Source organism: Miscanthus floridulus, chromosome 8 (assembly GCF_019320115.1).
Source record: "Miscanthus floridulus cultivar M001 chromosome 8, ASM1932011v1, whole genome shotgun sequence".
Taxonomy (NCBI): Eukaryota; Viridiplantae; Streptophyta; class Magnoliopsida; order Poales; family Poaceae; genus Miscanthus; species Miscanthus floridulus.
Window position 1 is genome coordinate 58,972,314 of NC_089587.1, and position 15,194 is coordinate 58,987,507.

Below are 15,194 nucleotides of genomic sequence, written 5' to 3' on the forward strand. Positions count from 1 at the left end.
AATCCAGAAACGTGGGGCTGTCGATTTGTCAGGCTCATTGACCTCCACTGACTCTCACTACTAGGCTACTAGCGATACCCATTGGTAGTTTGGTAAAAAAGAAGAAGTATCACTACGACGTCACACCTCATCTCCGTGTGGGCGTATCAGGAATTTGGTATGAGTTTGAGTGGTGCAACTTCACACAAATAGATAAAATGTATCATGCTAACACACAACACGAGTGATTATAAAGTGTAGAAATTACCAAAAACAGACCACGGTAAATTATTAATAAGGTCTTACAAACATCTTGAAAGTTTTAGTCCAAAAAATGGACTAATCGTGCATGGCTAATAGTTCGAGGAAGAATGTATTTGCGGATGTTTGGTTGCTAGCCATACTTTGGCACATTTCACCTTTGTCAAGTTTAACTAAGTTGTCCCCTAAAAAAAACTAAGTTGGCAAGTATTTGATGAGCAACTAAACTTAGATTTTTTTTAGGCTCTACGTAGAGTAAAAAAGTATGGCAAGATTCCATTAGGCGTGACAAAATATGCTTCGAATTTTCTAGTCATATTTTTTGTGTCTTGCCATACTTGCCTAAGGAGAAAAGGAGACCTAATCTCCTAACCTAGAAAGTCGAGACTGCTTGCTTGCATCACAACGTCTCACTATATCAGACACCACTCAGCGCGGGAAACACTATTTGTCACCATGCCATCGCCTTTTGTGTGTGGAGGCACAAAGATGAGCCAGTATATCGGTTGCCCATCTCAGTTCTGCTCATCGCTTGACGTGTACTCCCTCCGCCCCATAAAAGAGTTATTATCGCTTCCAAGAAGTTATTTATTTTAACTTTGACTAAATATATATAATAAAATATTAAAATTGATGGTATATAATTAGTATCATTGGATAAATTTTTAAATATATTTTCATAATAAGCTTATTTGGAGATACAAATGTTACTAATATTTTATATAAATCTAGTCGAATTTAAGAAAGTTAACCAGCACGAGTCTTTTTTATGGAACGGAGGACGTAGAATCACAAAAGTTTCCATGCACCGAACACCACTCTTGTCGATTTGCCTCTCTATGAGATCGGTTGAGGGTGAAAAAAATCAATGGGCAATAATTTGGGAGTCTTTTTTTCCACTTTCTATTAACACAGAAACTTGTGCCTCGGGTTAGGGTTTTTTTGTGGTGTCACGCTACATATAGTCTAAATGACTCATGTCCATTTTGCACGCTGAGTAAATTACAAATAGGTCTAAATTGTGAAAAAAAATCCAACAAAAAGTGATGAGCCTACCGTATCAATGCACAGTGTAGGCTCATCCGTTTTTGTTAGTAAGAGAATCACGAATGGGTACAAATTGTTCTCGCTACATCAGGAGTGCACTGATACTGCATCCGTTTTTGTTAGTACAAAAAAAATCACAAATGGGTATACATTGTTCTCGCCACATTAGGAGGAAAAAAATGGCACACATGCCACTTTTGATTTCTTCATTTACCCAACCTTTCTAGACGAGTGCCAAACCCAGCCTGGAAATTTCCAGGTCAACAAAATTGACACTACGATTCCTTGCTGAGGTAAAAGCTTTTGCAGGTCCACTTAAACCGTAACCACAATTAAATCACATTCATAACTCTTGCATGGCCTATAAATACCTGTGCGCATGGAGTAGACGTAGCCACCAAACAATCTAGCTTCAGACCAGATATCAGCAAGAACACCACCATATCTAAAAGATGGCAGCGCTTCAATACAACTGCGATGCGGGACTTGCAAAGGCTCCTACCTTCCACCCGAGCCTGTGGGGTGATTTCTTCCTGACATACCAGCCGCCAACTGCACCTCAGGTAACAGTGTCATTAGAGACTGAAGATAGGGAGCATGCCTGGTTGAATGCTGTGAAAATATGAACTGATACTTGCCTCTTGCAGCATGCATACATGAAAGAGCGAGCTGGGCAGTTAAAGGAAGAAGTTAGGGAGATTATAAAGGGCACAAATGAACTACCAAAAATACTGGATCTTATAGTCACACTGCAACGGCTTGGACTAGATAACCACTATGAGATCGAGATTGATGAGCACCTGTGCTCTGTTTACAATTCTTGTTACGACGTTAAAGATCTGAATTTGGTTTCACTGCGCTTTTATCTTCTAAGGAAGCATGGTTATGATGTGTCATCTGGTAAGGCCATACTGTTAGTATAAAAAATAGTTTGAAAGGAAATAATAGAATTCAAAGTAAAAACCACATATACGTGCATTAAAAGGCATCATTCACTGATGACTTCAGCAGCTCCTTTTTGGTGGGGATTAGTACAAGAGAATTGGTTTTGTTCTCAACATGTAGATCTCCATTAATATGCATATGTACAGACACACCATAGTTGATATGTTTAGCTAATGTGCACTGATCCTGGAATAAATAACATAAGCCATGCAAGAAATATTGATTTTTAAGTTGAAAGAATAAAGGGCAATCTGATTGTCATTGATATGTTGGGTTTCATGTGTATAATTAATATGATTTATTTGATCAACTTTGCAGATGTGTTTCTAAATTTCAAAGACAAGGAAGGAAATTTTGCTTCTGATGATATCAGAAGTCTTTTGAGCTTATATAATGCATCATACCTTAGAACTCATGGCGAGGAAGTACTTGATGAAGCCATTATATTCACTAGAAGCCACCTTGAAGCCACATTGACCTCGTTAGAATCCAAATTAGCAGATGAAGTCTCTCTGTCCCTTCAAACGCCTCTCTTCCGGAGGGTTAAAATACTGGAAACAAGGAACTATATCCCTATTTACGAAATGGAGCCCTCACGGAATGAAGCCATGTTAGAGTTTGCAAAACTGAACTTCAACCTCCTTCAAATTCTTTATTGCGAGGAGTTGAAAACAGTCACAGCGTAAGCTAGTGCAGACTTTGAATTTTATTGTCCTATTAATTAGTCAATTATACATCAGATATTTACAATTATACCATTACAGGTGGTGGAAGCAGCTTAATGTTGAAACAGATTTAAGTTTTATTCGAGACAGAATAGTTGAAATGCATTTCTGGATGGCAGGAGCATGCTCTGAGCCCAAATATTCTCTTTCACGAGTTATACTAACGAAAATGACAGCCTTTATCACCATACTAGATGATATAATTGACACCCACAGTACAACAGAGGAGGGCAAGCTGCTTGTCAAAGCGATAGACAGGTACAACTAAATGTTTCCCTAGCAATCTAGTAATCCATATTGATAATGTAGTTTTCACTGTAAGTCTGTAACATGCATTTGTAGTTGCCATCTTTTGTATATTTTAAACATCTGTCATGGACATTGTGAGGGCTCCATGTTCAGCATACAGCAGCTAACACAGCACGGGCTCCACCATGGTTACTGTAGTATAAGAAAGCAGTGGATTAGGTGGCCTAATTTCTATTAGGTCAGTTAGGAAGTTATATTTAATAATTGACCTAACTTAGGATCTTTTCTCTTGTATTATTTTATTTAGATTGGATTGTTATGATAGCAGACACAATAGAACTATACTCGAAATGTTCCCAATGTATTGTAAAATGCAGGTGCAGTCAAGACGCGGTTGAAGTACTTCCAGACTACATGAAGGACTTCTACCTGTTTTTATTGAAGACATTTGATTCTTGTGAGGAGGAGCTAGGACCAAACAAAAGATATCGGGTGTTTTATCTCAAAGAAATGGCAAGTATTGACTAGCCAACAAGTTACTTAGCAAACACATGCATTTAGTTCAATATCCACAATTACTACTTCAACCTTTCAACTCATCATTCAGATTTCTATGATCAAAATTCTGTTAAGTAAAGATCCCCCCAGTTTTGTGCATGGAGAATGTGACAGGCATGCACAAGCACAACAACATGAACTAAAAATCTTCATTGCAAAACTTTCTTCAAGAAATCGCTATGGCTTTGCACTGATATTACTATGTAATATGTTCCACAAATTTATATGTTGCAGTTAAAGATATTGGTCCAAGGATACTCTCAGGAGATAGAATGGCGTGATGAACATTATGTTCCTGAAACAATTGATAAACATCTTGAAATTTCAAGAGTGACTGTTGGAGCTTTTCAATTGGCATGTTCTTCATTTGTTGGGATGGGTGACATCATAACAAAGGGAGTTCTCGATTGGCTTTTGACATATCCAGAACTTCTCAAGTGTTTCACAACGTTTGTACGACTATCCAATGATATTACATCAACAGAGGTCTTTCTCTATCTTGACACATCTTTATGTATATTTTACACCTTATAGTACCAACAATTATAATCTTGTAACCAAATTCCACATGATATAAGTAGATAATTTAGTAAGTACTGGCTTAACAGTACCAAACTAATGAAACACATGATCATAAAGCTTTTTTTTTAACGCAAACATGGTCACAAAGCTCACTTAGTCAGTCTAATTTTTTCACTATTTTGCAGCGCGAGCAAACTGGAGGGCATCATGCTTCTACTGTTCAATGTTATATGTTGCAGCATAGCACAACGATGCATGGTGCATGTGAGAAGATAAAGGATTTAATTGAAGATTCATGGAAGGATATGATGCAACTCTATCTTACACCAACAGAACAGCCAAAGGTTGTGGCACAGACAGTCGTTGACTTTGCAAGGACGGGGGATTACATGTACAAGAAAACTGATGCATTCACTTTTTCCCATACAATCAAAGATATGATAGCATTACTGTATGTGGAGCCAATATTGTTCTAAGCTGCAGAGATCAGACAAGACCCATTTACCAGCTATCATACTTCGAAATATAGTGTTTATTTACTTTCATCAGTATAGAATAAAGTGGTGACTGCTAGACTTGTGTTCAGAAATCTTGGCAGTTAAGGTAGTGTAAGAATGTTGTAATAGGTAAAGTACAAAACACTATCGTTATCTCATTACATAAATGTATTGTGTTACCCTCCCAAGTAATATCTGTGCCTTTTTTTTTTCTTTTTGCATACATTGTTCTGTTTCACTGGTACAGAAAACGTTTTCACAGGCGGTGGTAGAGGCATTTATACAGGCGGCCAAGTCCACCGCCTGTACTAGGGGTCAGTACTAATCGGCCCATAGTACAGGCGGCGGGCTGTGAGCCGCCTGTGAAAAAAGGATTCTCACAGGCGGCTCACTTTGTCAACCGCCTGTGTAAATAGTTATTTACACAGGCGGCTCACTTTGTCAGCCGCCTGTGAAAACCCATTTTTCACAGGCGGCTCACTCTGTGTGCCGCCTATGTAATTATTTTTTTTTATTTCAAATTTTAATATTTGCCTCCACACTGTACTATATTTGTCACACACACACACACACACACACATATATATATATATATATATATATATATATATATATATATATATATATATATATATATATATATATATATATATATAAGATATGCAAACATGAACCATAAAATTGCATCATACATACAACACATATAAATATTACAGATGTGTACACATGAAATCAAACATCAAGCATAAAATTACATATAATACACGTCATTTCATGTTATGAGTTCAACCATTTGGTGTTTACATGTCATTTCGTTTCAAGTTTAGACCTGCTAGGTCTGTCAGCGCTCTAAATCTTTCACTTGCTAAATCACCGGCTTCATCAAAATATGATCCGATACTTGGAATTATTTCTCTCATAATAAAACCGCACAAGTCTGCTACTATATCTTCCATAGTTTTTGGAGTGAATGGCACGTCCTTTCCTTTGCTTCTCGGCTGGAAACAAAGTTTAAAAGCATCATTGACACATGTCCAATATTAATATTTCCAACTTTAATGAGAAAACTTCATACATAGATATTTTTTACCATATTTTTGTCCCTGACGTATCGTCCCCGCTGCCTTATGAACTCACACACATAGTATCCACAGTAGACCGATCCAGGTGGTTGCTTGTGGCACTATGTAATTAATGAGCAAAAGATTAAACTAAAATTGTCATGCCTTGTGTATTATTTATATGATGATATGTGTTCGGACAACTTACCGGATAATGGTGTTGTATCGTCAATGGCACACTAGGATCTGAGCGGGCGACGTCGACCGGTCCTTTTTGCTTCTTATAAAACCGCCATGCCCTGTAGATATCGAATATAAAACACTATAGTTATTTAGAAACTCTAATTCATATAAGTACGGATATGGTTGCATGTTGGCTCACCTTTCTAAATGAATCAGGAATGTTTGATACGACTGAGGAGGATAATGTAAGGAGTCTAGGACAAGCACCTTCCCTTCGAATGGATAAATATAAAAAACAATCCAATGGTCACTGCATGAATAAACGAGTGAGCGACACATGTACTTAGGGTTAACACGATAATTTGAAGTACGTATACGAGGTCACGCTTACCCAAAGTTGTAGGGTGCCAATATAAAATCCCTATACTTATATCTCAGCATTGCTCTACCGAGATAGAGGGCATATTTGTCCTCGTATTTTCGTTGCAATTCCTTTACAGCTTCTGCAACTTGTTCTGGTGTTTTGTCCTTCTCTATCTTTGCTCTATCTTCATTTGTAAGTACAAATTTGTGCATATTTTCTTGTAACCTGATTGGACTCAGGTAACCGACCATCGATCCTATAGTTAACGATCTTTGCTCGTGGTCTTGCAAACTACATACAACATCCACATATTAGAGTTTATCACATTCCAAATTTAATAATAACAATGTGTGTGCATGAGTGATACTTACAGGCACCAGATTGTAATGAGTTGGACGTCAAGTTTCCTATAGTTCAACAGCAGGTGCATGTCCTCGAAGGTAACAAATGCCCTGCTTTTATCCTTGCCAGTAGCAAACACGTCTGCTGGTATGTCAACACTAACTGCATGTAGGCCAGCATTCACTGCTCTCATGTACCAGTCATGAAACCTTTTTATCGTCCATGGACCCTTTTCAAGCACCGTCCATTGCAGCATAGGCCTTCCGGGCACATAGTTACTGGGGACATTGACATAATCATCAACCGTTGGCTTTCTTATATCCTTAAGGGTCAATGGTGTATTTGATGGCGGTTCGACATGTACATCGCCACTTGGGGCTTCCTTTGTTGGTGGCATGGCTTCAGTTGCTTGGCCGGTGGCTTCCTTATTCTGTGACGGTTCGAGCTCAACGACTCGTGCCGTCCGCTGCTTTCCAAGCCCTTTCAGAAATAGAACTGTGCCTGCTGCTTTCCCCTTTTTTGGCTCATAGGGAGAAACCAATTTTGGAATTGGAAATTTCTTTGCCTTCTTGGAGGCCGGTGCTTGTGGGGGAGTTTGCTCTGCTTCCTTATGCTTTGGTGGTGGCGGGGGAGTTTGCTCATCTTCATTCTGCTTTGGTGGTGGCGGGGGAGTTTGCTCTACCTCCTTCTCTGGTGTTGTGTCCTTCTTGGCTGGCGGAGTCTGCTGCTCAGGCATGTTCTTGGCTGGCCCCTCGAGCTCATCCAACGAGAATGACATATCATGTATTGGGGATGACGACGGTGGCTCATAAATATACGGGGATGCTGGGGCATGCATTGGCGATGCTGGCTGTTGACTTGTTTCGGCCTCTTGGGATGCTTGATGCACTGGTGGAGAGGTTGCCGTTGGTGGATCAATCAACCTTACGTACCGCCTCGGCCATTGTATGAAGTTCTTGATTGCTTGTCCAAGCTTCTCTATACCCTCAGAGGTCGGGATGTCGATGAAGTCGTCTTCATATCCACTCTCGACCGTCAACACTTCCACCCTACAGTATGCATCTTGCATCTCGACACCATGGAACCTACGTCCAGGGATGGCATTGCCTGTGGCCACTTGCTTTGTATGCTGATTCCTAAGGCCATATCCAATTAACAATGAGCAAGGCCAAGGTTTATCAATATCGTCAACTGGATAATGGTCCTGATTTGATGTTGATGCTATACTGCTTGGAAAGGGCATAGATTGTGTGGCCATCTCCTGGCTACCCAAGGGTTGAGCTGGGACATGCTGCATATATGAAGGAGCTTGTGATGACATCTGTTGAGCAGACACTGCTCCCGCCAACTGCTTCATCACTTCAGGATCAGGGTTTTTAACGAAGTCTTCCATCAAATCCCTAAATTTTTTGGCAGCCTGCTGCTCAAAAAAATCCTTCATGTGCTCCTTATGTCGTTCTCTTTTCTTATACATGCCTTTCCACTCTTCACCAAACCCTTCTTTCCAGGTGGTTTTGGATGAGATGCCCCGTACACGACCTGTATGCTCGGGGTTACCTACAACATGATATTTAATGTCAGTGTCGATTTCTATTTTACTCGAACAAAATGGAAAATATAATTTTGTTACCTAGAGCATGGGAAAGGCTGTCCCTCTCCCTCTGTGACTTGAAGGCACCTGTCTTTTCTAGGTTTGTTGCTTCCAAAACCTTCTCGGCAACTGGCTTGATCTCATCGGGACAGGAGATCTCATCGCTCTCAGTGTTTGCCTTCCGAGCACGAAGCCAATTCGCACTTCGTTCTGGCACTATATCTATCAATGCCAACTTGCCCTCTCTCCTCTTTGCTTCGTCTTCTGGCCTCCATTTAGGAATCTTGGTCTTGTAACCACCAGTGCCGAGGTGGTGGTGGTACTTGTTCTTCTTCGCAAGTCTTGAGGCGGCTTGGCTCTTAGCCTTGGAGTCGTCGGAGTTTTTTATGACACTAAAATGTGCCCACTGTTCTGCTGTGATAGGGTACCGCTTCGTTGGGTCCCGCCCCTTCTGCAGCCACTTTTTATTCATATCGTGCCTATAGCCCCGGAATGATATTGCTAACTGCTTCATGACATGACCCTTGACCAAACCTTCTGTTCCCTTCGGGAAAATAAACTTAGTGCACAATCGAGTCCAACAATTCTTCCTCTTTCCTTCAGGCACCATACTCCAATCACTCCAGGTGATATCAAATTCTTCCTTTACTAACCATCCAATGGCGGCCCTAAATTTGGGTAGCGCCTCTAGAGGTGCTAAGGGCTCTCCGCTCGGGCTAATCTCTGTAATCCTATAAACTTCTTCTGGAAATCTATTCCTTCCTCTATCTCCTCGTGCCCGATCACTCTTTTTCTTTGTACTTCTTTGCTCGGAGGATGTCCCGGTCGTTTGAGGCGCCGTGTCCTTATGAACATCTTGTGACTCTACCTCCATTTCGGCAACAACTTGAGAGAACACCTCCTGTCAATTCAATTGTTAGGTACATACATACACATGCATTATTCTCTCGTATAGACAATCTACGAGCATATATACCTCATCATCATTTGGCTCATCTTCAGGCTTGTAATTAGGGTCACGTTCCAACTCAAGACGGGCCTTCTTAGCTCTAGGAGATTCACGTGGTGATACGCTCGGGCTCCTATAAGGTTCGGATCCAGAGGAGTCAGATCCCCGTGTACCTATCTGGGCATCGGCCTGCTCAGCATTTGATGGAGTACTCATCTGCATGAAATATAAGTATAACCACGGAATATAAGTATAAACATGGAATACAAGTATTAACATGGATTACATAGCCTAATCAATTAGCGAACCTATTATTAACAAACCTAATTAACTAACACTAATTTGCAAACCCTAAATAATGAATATTAAATAGGAAACCCTATTTAACAAACTAATTATTATTTCACAAACCCTAATTATGCATGAAATATAAGTATTAACATGGAAAAAACATAGCTAAATTATGGAAAAAACCCTAACAAAAAACATAGTAAGCCCTAACAAAAAAAATTAGCTAATTACTAACAAAATTACCTAACAAACACTAATAAAACATTACTAATTAATTAAAAAAAAAGGAAAGGCGGCCTGCCAGGCCCAGCAGGCAACGCCGCCGGCGCTGGAGGGGCGCGCGCAGCGGCGCACATGGCAGCCGCCGCCGCATCGATCGGAGCCGCCTCGGAGCGGAGCTCGGCGGTGGCGGGTGTGCACGGCCTACCTCTCAGCGTTCCGGCGAGGTTGCGGCGGCGGCGCGTAGGCCGTGCACGGTGCGGCAGCTGCTGGCGGCGGCGGCTCGCTGTGCGGAGCGGAGCTCCCTCGGCGGCGGCGTGGAGGCGTGCCGGCGGAGTGGAGGTCCCTCGGCGGCGTGGCGGCGGCAGCTCACGACGGTGGCGGTCCGGTGAGCGGTGGAGGAGCGGCGACGGATTTTGGCAGCCTGACGGCGTCCAATTTCTGAACTCGCGCCTTCGGAACTTAGAAATTTTCGCGGGCCACGTGCGGGAACTTATATTGGAGCACATTAGTACAGGCGGGCCATATTGACCACCGCCTGTAAAAATCTTTTCACAGGCGGGCGTCATTGACCGCCGCCTGTACTAATATATTAGTACAGGCGGCTGTTGATGAGGGCCGCCTGTAGTACAGGTGGCCCTCATCAACAGCCGCCTGTACTAATATATTAGTACAGGCGGCGGTCAATGACGCCCGCCTGTGAAAAGATTTTTAATTAAAGGTTTGTTAATTAGGGTTAGTTAATATTTCATGTACCTAGGGTTAGTAAATAATATAGAATCCAAAGGTATACAAGAAGGGGAAAGAAGTTTTAATTAAGATTTGTTTAATTAAGTTAGAAAATAATATCATAGTCCAAAGGTATACAACAAGGGGAAATGTAAACATCTTGCTTAATAAGAAAGAGTAGCATTAGGTACAAATGATAAGTGATACATTAGTTACATGATAAACAATCTAGCGTGCTACAGTCCTTCCTTGTCCATCATGGCGCACCCAGGGCAAAGAGGTTTGCGGGATACTTTTCTCCACATTTTTTATCTTTTCTTCAAACTTTGTAAAAAGAGACATCTCGCTGAACTGGTTAACATCCTCTAAATCCATTACACCATCAACTCCTACAATTTGTTGCTTTCCAGGGATTGCTACGTGCTTTGGCTTTTGGGTACTTTTCTTTTCATTCGTAGATAGAATTTGTTCCACATAGAACACCTGTGCAGCACGGTTAGCAAGGATCCACGGATCATCTTTGTAACCTACTTTACTTAGATCAAGAACTCTTTGGCCATAGTTATCCACAGTGACATGTTTATCTTGAACCCATCGACATCGGAACACTGGAATCTACAGGCGTGGACCATATTCAACCTCCCATATGTCATCAATGAATCCAAAGTATGTAGTTTCTTCACCAGTTGTTTCATCTACAGCCTCACATCGAACGCCACTATTCTGTGCCATGCGCTTGGTGTCCCCAAAACTGGTGGAAAATGTGAAGCCACTAATGTCATAGCTCTGCCATGATATGACCTGGCTTGATGGTCCAGATGCTAAAATCTTGATGGTTTCTGATTCATCTGTCATGTCCAAATTCTTTAGCCATGCGGTGAACCGACGCTTGTGTTCCTTGTGTACCCAATCATTTGTGCATCCTGGATTCTCCTCATGAAGCTCTTTCATGTGCTGCTTGGTGAATGGGTCCATTATTATGAGTTGTTGTAGTATGCTGTAATGTACCTCTAGGACTATGTTGTAATCTAGCGGGATGAATGATTTCCGTCCCATCCTCCCTCGTCCACCAAGCCTTCCCTCATGTCGCAACGGAGGCAAACCAATTGATACCTGGTCTTTTAGGAGATTATTACATAATGGTCCTCCAGACTCAATGGCCTCTTCTGTAGTGTATGCCTCTATCATGGAACCCTCCGGATGAGCACGATTTGACATATAGCCATTCAATATTGACATGAAACGCTCATACGTCCACATTTCATGGAAATACATGGGGCCCAATGCCTCAATTTGAGGCACCAAATGAACAATAAGGTGTACCATGATATCAAAGAATGATGGGTGAAAGCACATCTCCAACTGGCTCAATGTCTCTGCAGCAAATTTCTGTAGGGACTCTAACTCATCACCGATAATTACCTTCTCAGATATCTTATTGAAGAAGTAGCACAACCGTGTGATTGCCATCTTTAAGAACACTGGATTTATAGCCCTGATGGCAATAGGAAGAAAAGTGGTCAGCATTATATGACAATCATGTGAGTTGTAGTTGGTGAGTGTAAGGTCTTTCATCGAAACAAGACTCCTTATGTTGGAGCAGAAACCAGATGGAACTTTTAAATTCTTCAACCACACACACATTGCATGTTTCTCCTCTCTGTTCAGGTTATAGCTTGCTGTCGGTAGATGGTACTTCCCATTCTCTAGGAGTACAGGGTGAAGTTCTTTTTTGATCTTTAAATGTTGCATGTCCAAACGTGAATTGAGACCTTCCTTTGTCTTGCTCTTTATGTCTAGCAAAGTTCCAACTACGCTATCAAACACATTCTTCTGAACATGCATACCATCGATCGCATGTCGTACGTCTAAGTCTTTCCAGTACGATAAGTACTTAAAGAAAATAGACTTCTTCTTGAATGTGTCCCCCTCATTTGCCTTCACAACCTTTCTTGGTTTCCCATCTTTGGTCTTTTTTCCAAACACAAACTTGACATTCTCAACTATCTTATACACTCTGTGCCCTTTACTATAACCTGATGGAGCAGTAGATTTTGATTCATCCATATTGTCAAAGTACTTATTCATCTTTTGTAAGCGGTACTTATGGCCTGCCGGTAGCCACCTCCTATGCCTCATGTACACTATCTTGTTAGATGGAGGAAGAGACACGTGCCATGTTCCATCTATGCACTCTACACAACCAACCTTTCCCTTGAACTAGCCTGATAATGAGAAGAGAGCAGGATAATTATTAATTGTGACAATAATAATTGCTCTCAGTGTGAATGTCTCTTTGCGGAACGCATCGATCATTTTCACACCCACTTCCCATAGTATTTGCATCTCTTGCATTAAGGGCTCTAGAAATACATCCATATCAACTCTAGGTTGTGTAGGTCCAGAAATAAGAATGGTTAGCAAAAGATATTTTCTTTTTTGACACAACCATGAAGGAAGGTTGTATATTGTCATGATCACTGGCCATGTGCTATGCGTGCTGCTCCTCTCGGCAAATGGATTCATTCCATCAGTACTCAGAGCAAACCTTACATTTCGTGGATCCTCGGCAAAGTCTAGATATTTCTTATTGAATTCTTGCCATTGCTTTGCATCGGCTGGATGTCGTAACTTTCCATCATCTTTCCTTTCATCAGAAGCATGCCAAGTCATAAGTTCCGCATCATCAGGGTTTGCAAACAAACACCTCAAACGATCAACCACAGGGAGATACCATATCACCAATGCAGGAATTCTTCTCAACGCATAATAGTCCACTTCGATATTGCTAGTGGGCTTTGAACGTTTGTCTTGTTGAGTCTTTGTTTGCGTCTTCTTTCGCTTCCTCCCTAAAGAAACAGAGGCTGCATTCTCTTCCTCTCGATAATCTTTATTCGTCTTGTACCTACTAGCACCACAGTTTGGACAACTGTCTAAGTCTTTATACTGATCACCCCGATATAGAATACAATGATTTCTACATGCGTGGATCTTCTCAACACCCATTGTAAGTGGACTGACTAGCTTCTTTGCATAGTACATGTTAGCAGGCACTTTGTTCTCCTTAGGAAGAAGGTCTCCAAGTATACGCAATAAATCATTGAAACTAGCATCGGACCAACCATATCTAGCCTTAATCGTCAAAAACTGAAGAACAGCCCGTAGTGTCGACCACTCTTTGGTACAACCTTTCGACTCGTCGTACAAAGGCTCTTCTGCTGCCTTCTTCAAGGCTTCCATTCGCTTCATGAAGAATATTGATGGATCCGCACAACGGTTCATTATTGCCTCTAAGAAATCTGCATCTTCAATGGCATCAGTGTTAACATGCTGAGTTTCATTAACATCGGACGTAGAATTATGAGTTTGATTGACATCTGGCATAGCATGATGGGTTTCATTGATATCTGGCATAGCATCACATTCATTGAGATATGGCATTGGACCCTCCACATTGATGTTACTTGCAGTATTGTCAGTTGTCCGCATATAAGGTGTAGAACTACCCTCACCATGTTTTGTCCAAATCAAGTAGTCCTCCACAAATCCTCTGCAAACCAGATGAGAAGTGATTGCTTCCACATTGTCAAATACCACAATATTTTTACAGTCTGCGCATGGACAACATATGTGCTTCGCCTTTGTTCTCTGAGCATGTATCTTCATGGCATCAATAAATTTTTGGACCTCCACTACATAAGATGGGTCTACTCTTGATAAGTTGTACATCCATAATGACCTCTCCATATTTATCTGTAATTAGTTAGGAAAATATTGTATGTCACTCTAAAAACAAAACGAAAATAACCCCTCATAACTAAGATTCTATCCTCCATCAATTAAATAGATATGAAAACCTACCTCTTACAGAATTTACAAAATAAAAAATTTAAATAATTATTTAAACTCATTTTTATAATTATAAGAATTAATTAAACGGAGATGGCATCTTGATTAACAAACCCTAAGTATAAGCAAAAATAACAAACCCTAATTAACAAACCCTAAGTACATGAAATACTAACTAACCCTAATTAATAAACCATTAATTACTAACTAAATTAATTAACTAACCCTAAGTACATGAAATATCTAACCCTAAATAATAAACCATCAATTACTAACAAAAATTATTGAAAAACCTAAGGTACATGAAATAATAACTAACCCTATTTAACAAACCCTAAGTATAGACAATAATAACTAACCCTAATTAACAAAACATTAACTACTAAATTAATTCATAAACCCTAAGTACGTAGATTAAAAAACTAAATTAATTCACAGTTTATAATTACAGGAAATAAGTATAACAATTGACAAGACTTTATAAAGTGTTAATCATTATTCTATTACATAGATCTACTCACAAGAATTCTAAAAAGTATTTATTTTCTATAATCCGAGCAAGATACAATTTACTATGAATTTACAAAAAAAAAAGCTAAAACTCTCTCCCTTGCCCTAGCTATGAACCCTAACCCTAACCCTAGATTTAGAGCACCTCCAATACAAGAATTGAACCAAAGAATCACTAAAAAAAATGGCGGCAACGACACTAACTAACCTTTTGGAAGTTTCTCACCAAAGAAATGAAGTTCAAAACCTCCCCCCCTTGGAATCGCCACTTCTCTGTCCGCCACTATGCACATAGCACGCGAGTAACTGTTCTTGTCTGGAGG

General features: G+C 40.5%; 2 protein-coding genes and 1 long non-coding RNA gene across 3 annotated transcripts; 1 reads left to right on the plus strand and 2 right to left on the minus strand.

Moving 5' to 3' along the window:
* The first annotated feature begins 1,692 nt into the window (after positions 1 to 1,692).
* Positions 1,693 to 4,977, plus strand: LOC136472220 (zingiberene synthase-like). The gene is made up of 7 exons (XM_066469950.1): positions 1,693 to 1,850; positions 1,935 to 2,187; positions 2,551 to 2,914; positions 2,997 to 3,215; positions 3,584 to 3,719; positions 3,999 to 4,250; positions 4,472 to 4,977. Exons 1-7 carry the CDS (start codon positions 1,740 to 1,742, stop codon positions 4,760 to 4,762), a joined length of 1,626 nt encoding a protein of 541 aa, XP_066326047.1. The 5' UTR covers positions 1,693 to 1,739; the 3' UTR covers positions 4,763 to 4,977.
* A 755-nt stretch (positions 4,978 to 5,732) lies between these two features.
* On the minus strand, positions 5,733 to 6,099 carry LOC136478539 (uncharacterized). Its single transcript, XR_010764269.1, has 3 exons — positions 6,053 to 6,099; positions 5,874 to 5,966; positions 5,733 to 5,781 (listed from the first exon to the last, which is right to left on the minus strand). It is a non-coding gene; the product is annotated as an uncharacterized lncRNA (long non-coding RNA).
* A 5,028-nt stretch (positions 6,100 to 11,127) lies between these two features.
* Positions 11,128 to 14,001, minus strand: LOC136469147 (uncharacterized). Its single transcript, XM_066467458.1, has 2 exons — positions 13,061 to 14,001; positions 11,128 to 12,007 (listed from the first exon to the last, which is right to left on the minus strand). The coding sequence occupies exons 1-2, from the start codon at positions 13,999 to 14,001 to the stop codon at positions 11,128 to 11,130; spliced, it is 1,821 nt and encodes a 606-aa protein (XP_066323555.1).
* Between the last annotated feature and the right edge of the window lie 1,193 nt (positions 14,002 to 15,194).

What these genes read in the sequence shown, in the direction of transcription:
- LOC136472220 (XM_066469950.1), top strand. Translation starts at nt 1,740, where the DNA reads ATGGCAGCGCTTCAATACAACTGCGATGCGGGACTTGCAAAGGCTCCT. An exon ending in AGCCGCCAACTGCACCTCAG is followed by an intron (nt 1,851 to 1,934) that starts GTAACAGTGTCA and finishes TGCCTCTTGCAG; the next exon opens with CATGCATACATGAAAGAGCG. An exon ending in ATGATATTACATCAACAGAG is followed by an intron (nt 4,251 to 4,471) that starts GTCTTTCTCTAT and finishes ACTATTTTGCAG; the next exon opens with CGCGAGCAAACTGGAGGGCA.
- LOC136469147 (XM_066467458.1), bottom strand. Translation starts at nt 14,001, where the DNA reads ATGCGGACAACTGACAATACTGCAAGTAACATCAATGTGGAGGGTCCA. An exon ending in GAGGATCCACGAAATGTAAG is followed by an intron (nt 12,008 to 13,060) that starts GTTTGCTCTGAG and finishes TATTGCCATCAG; the next exon opens with GGCTATAAATCCAGTGTTCT.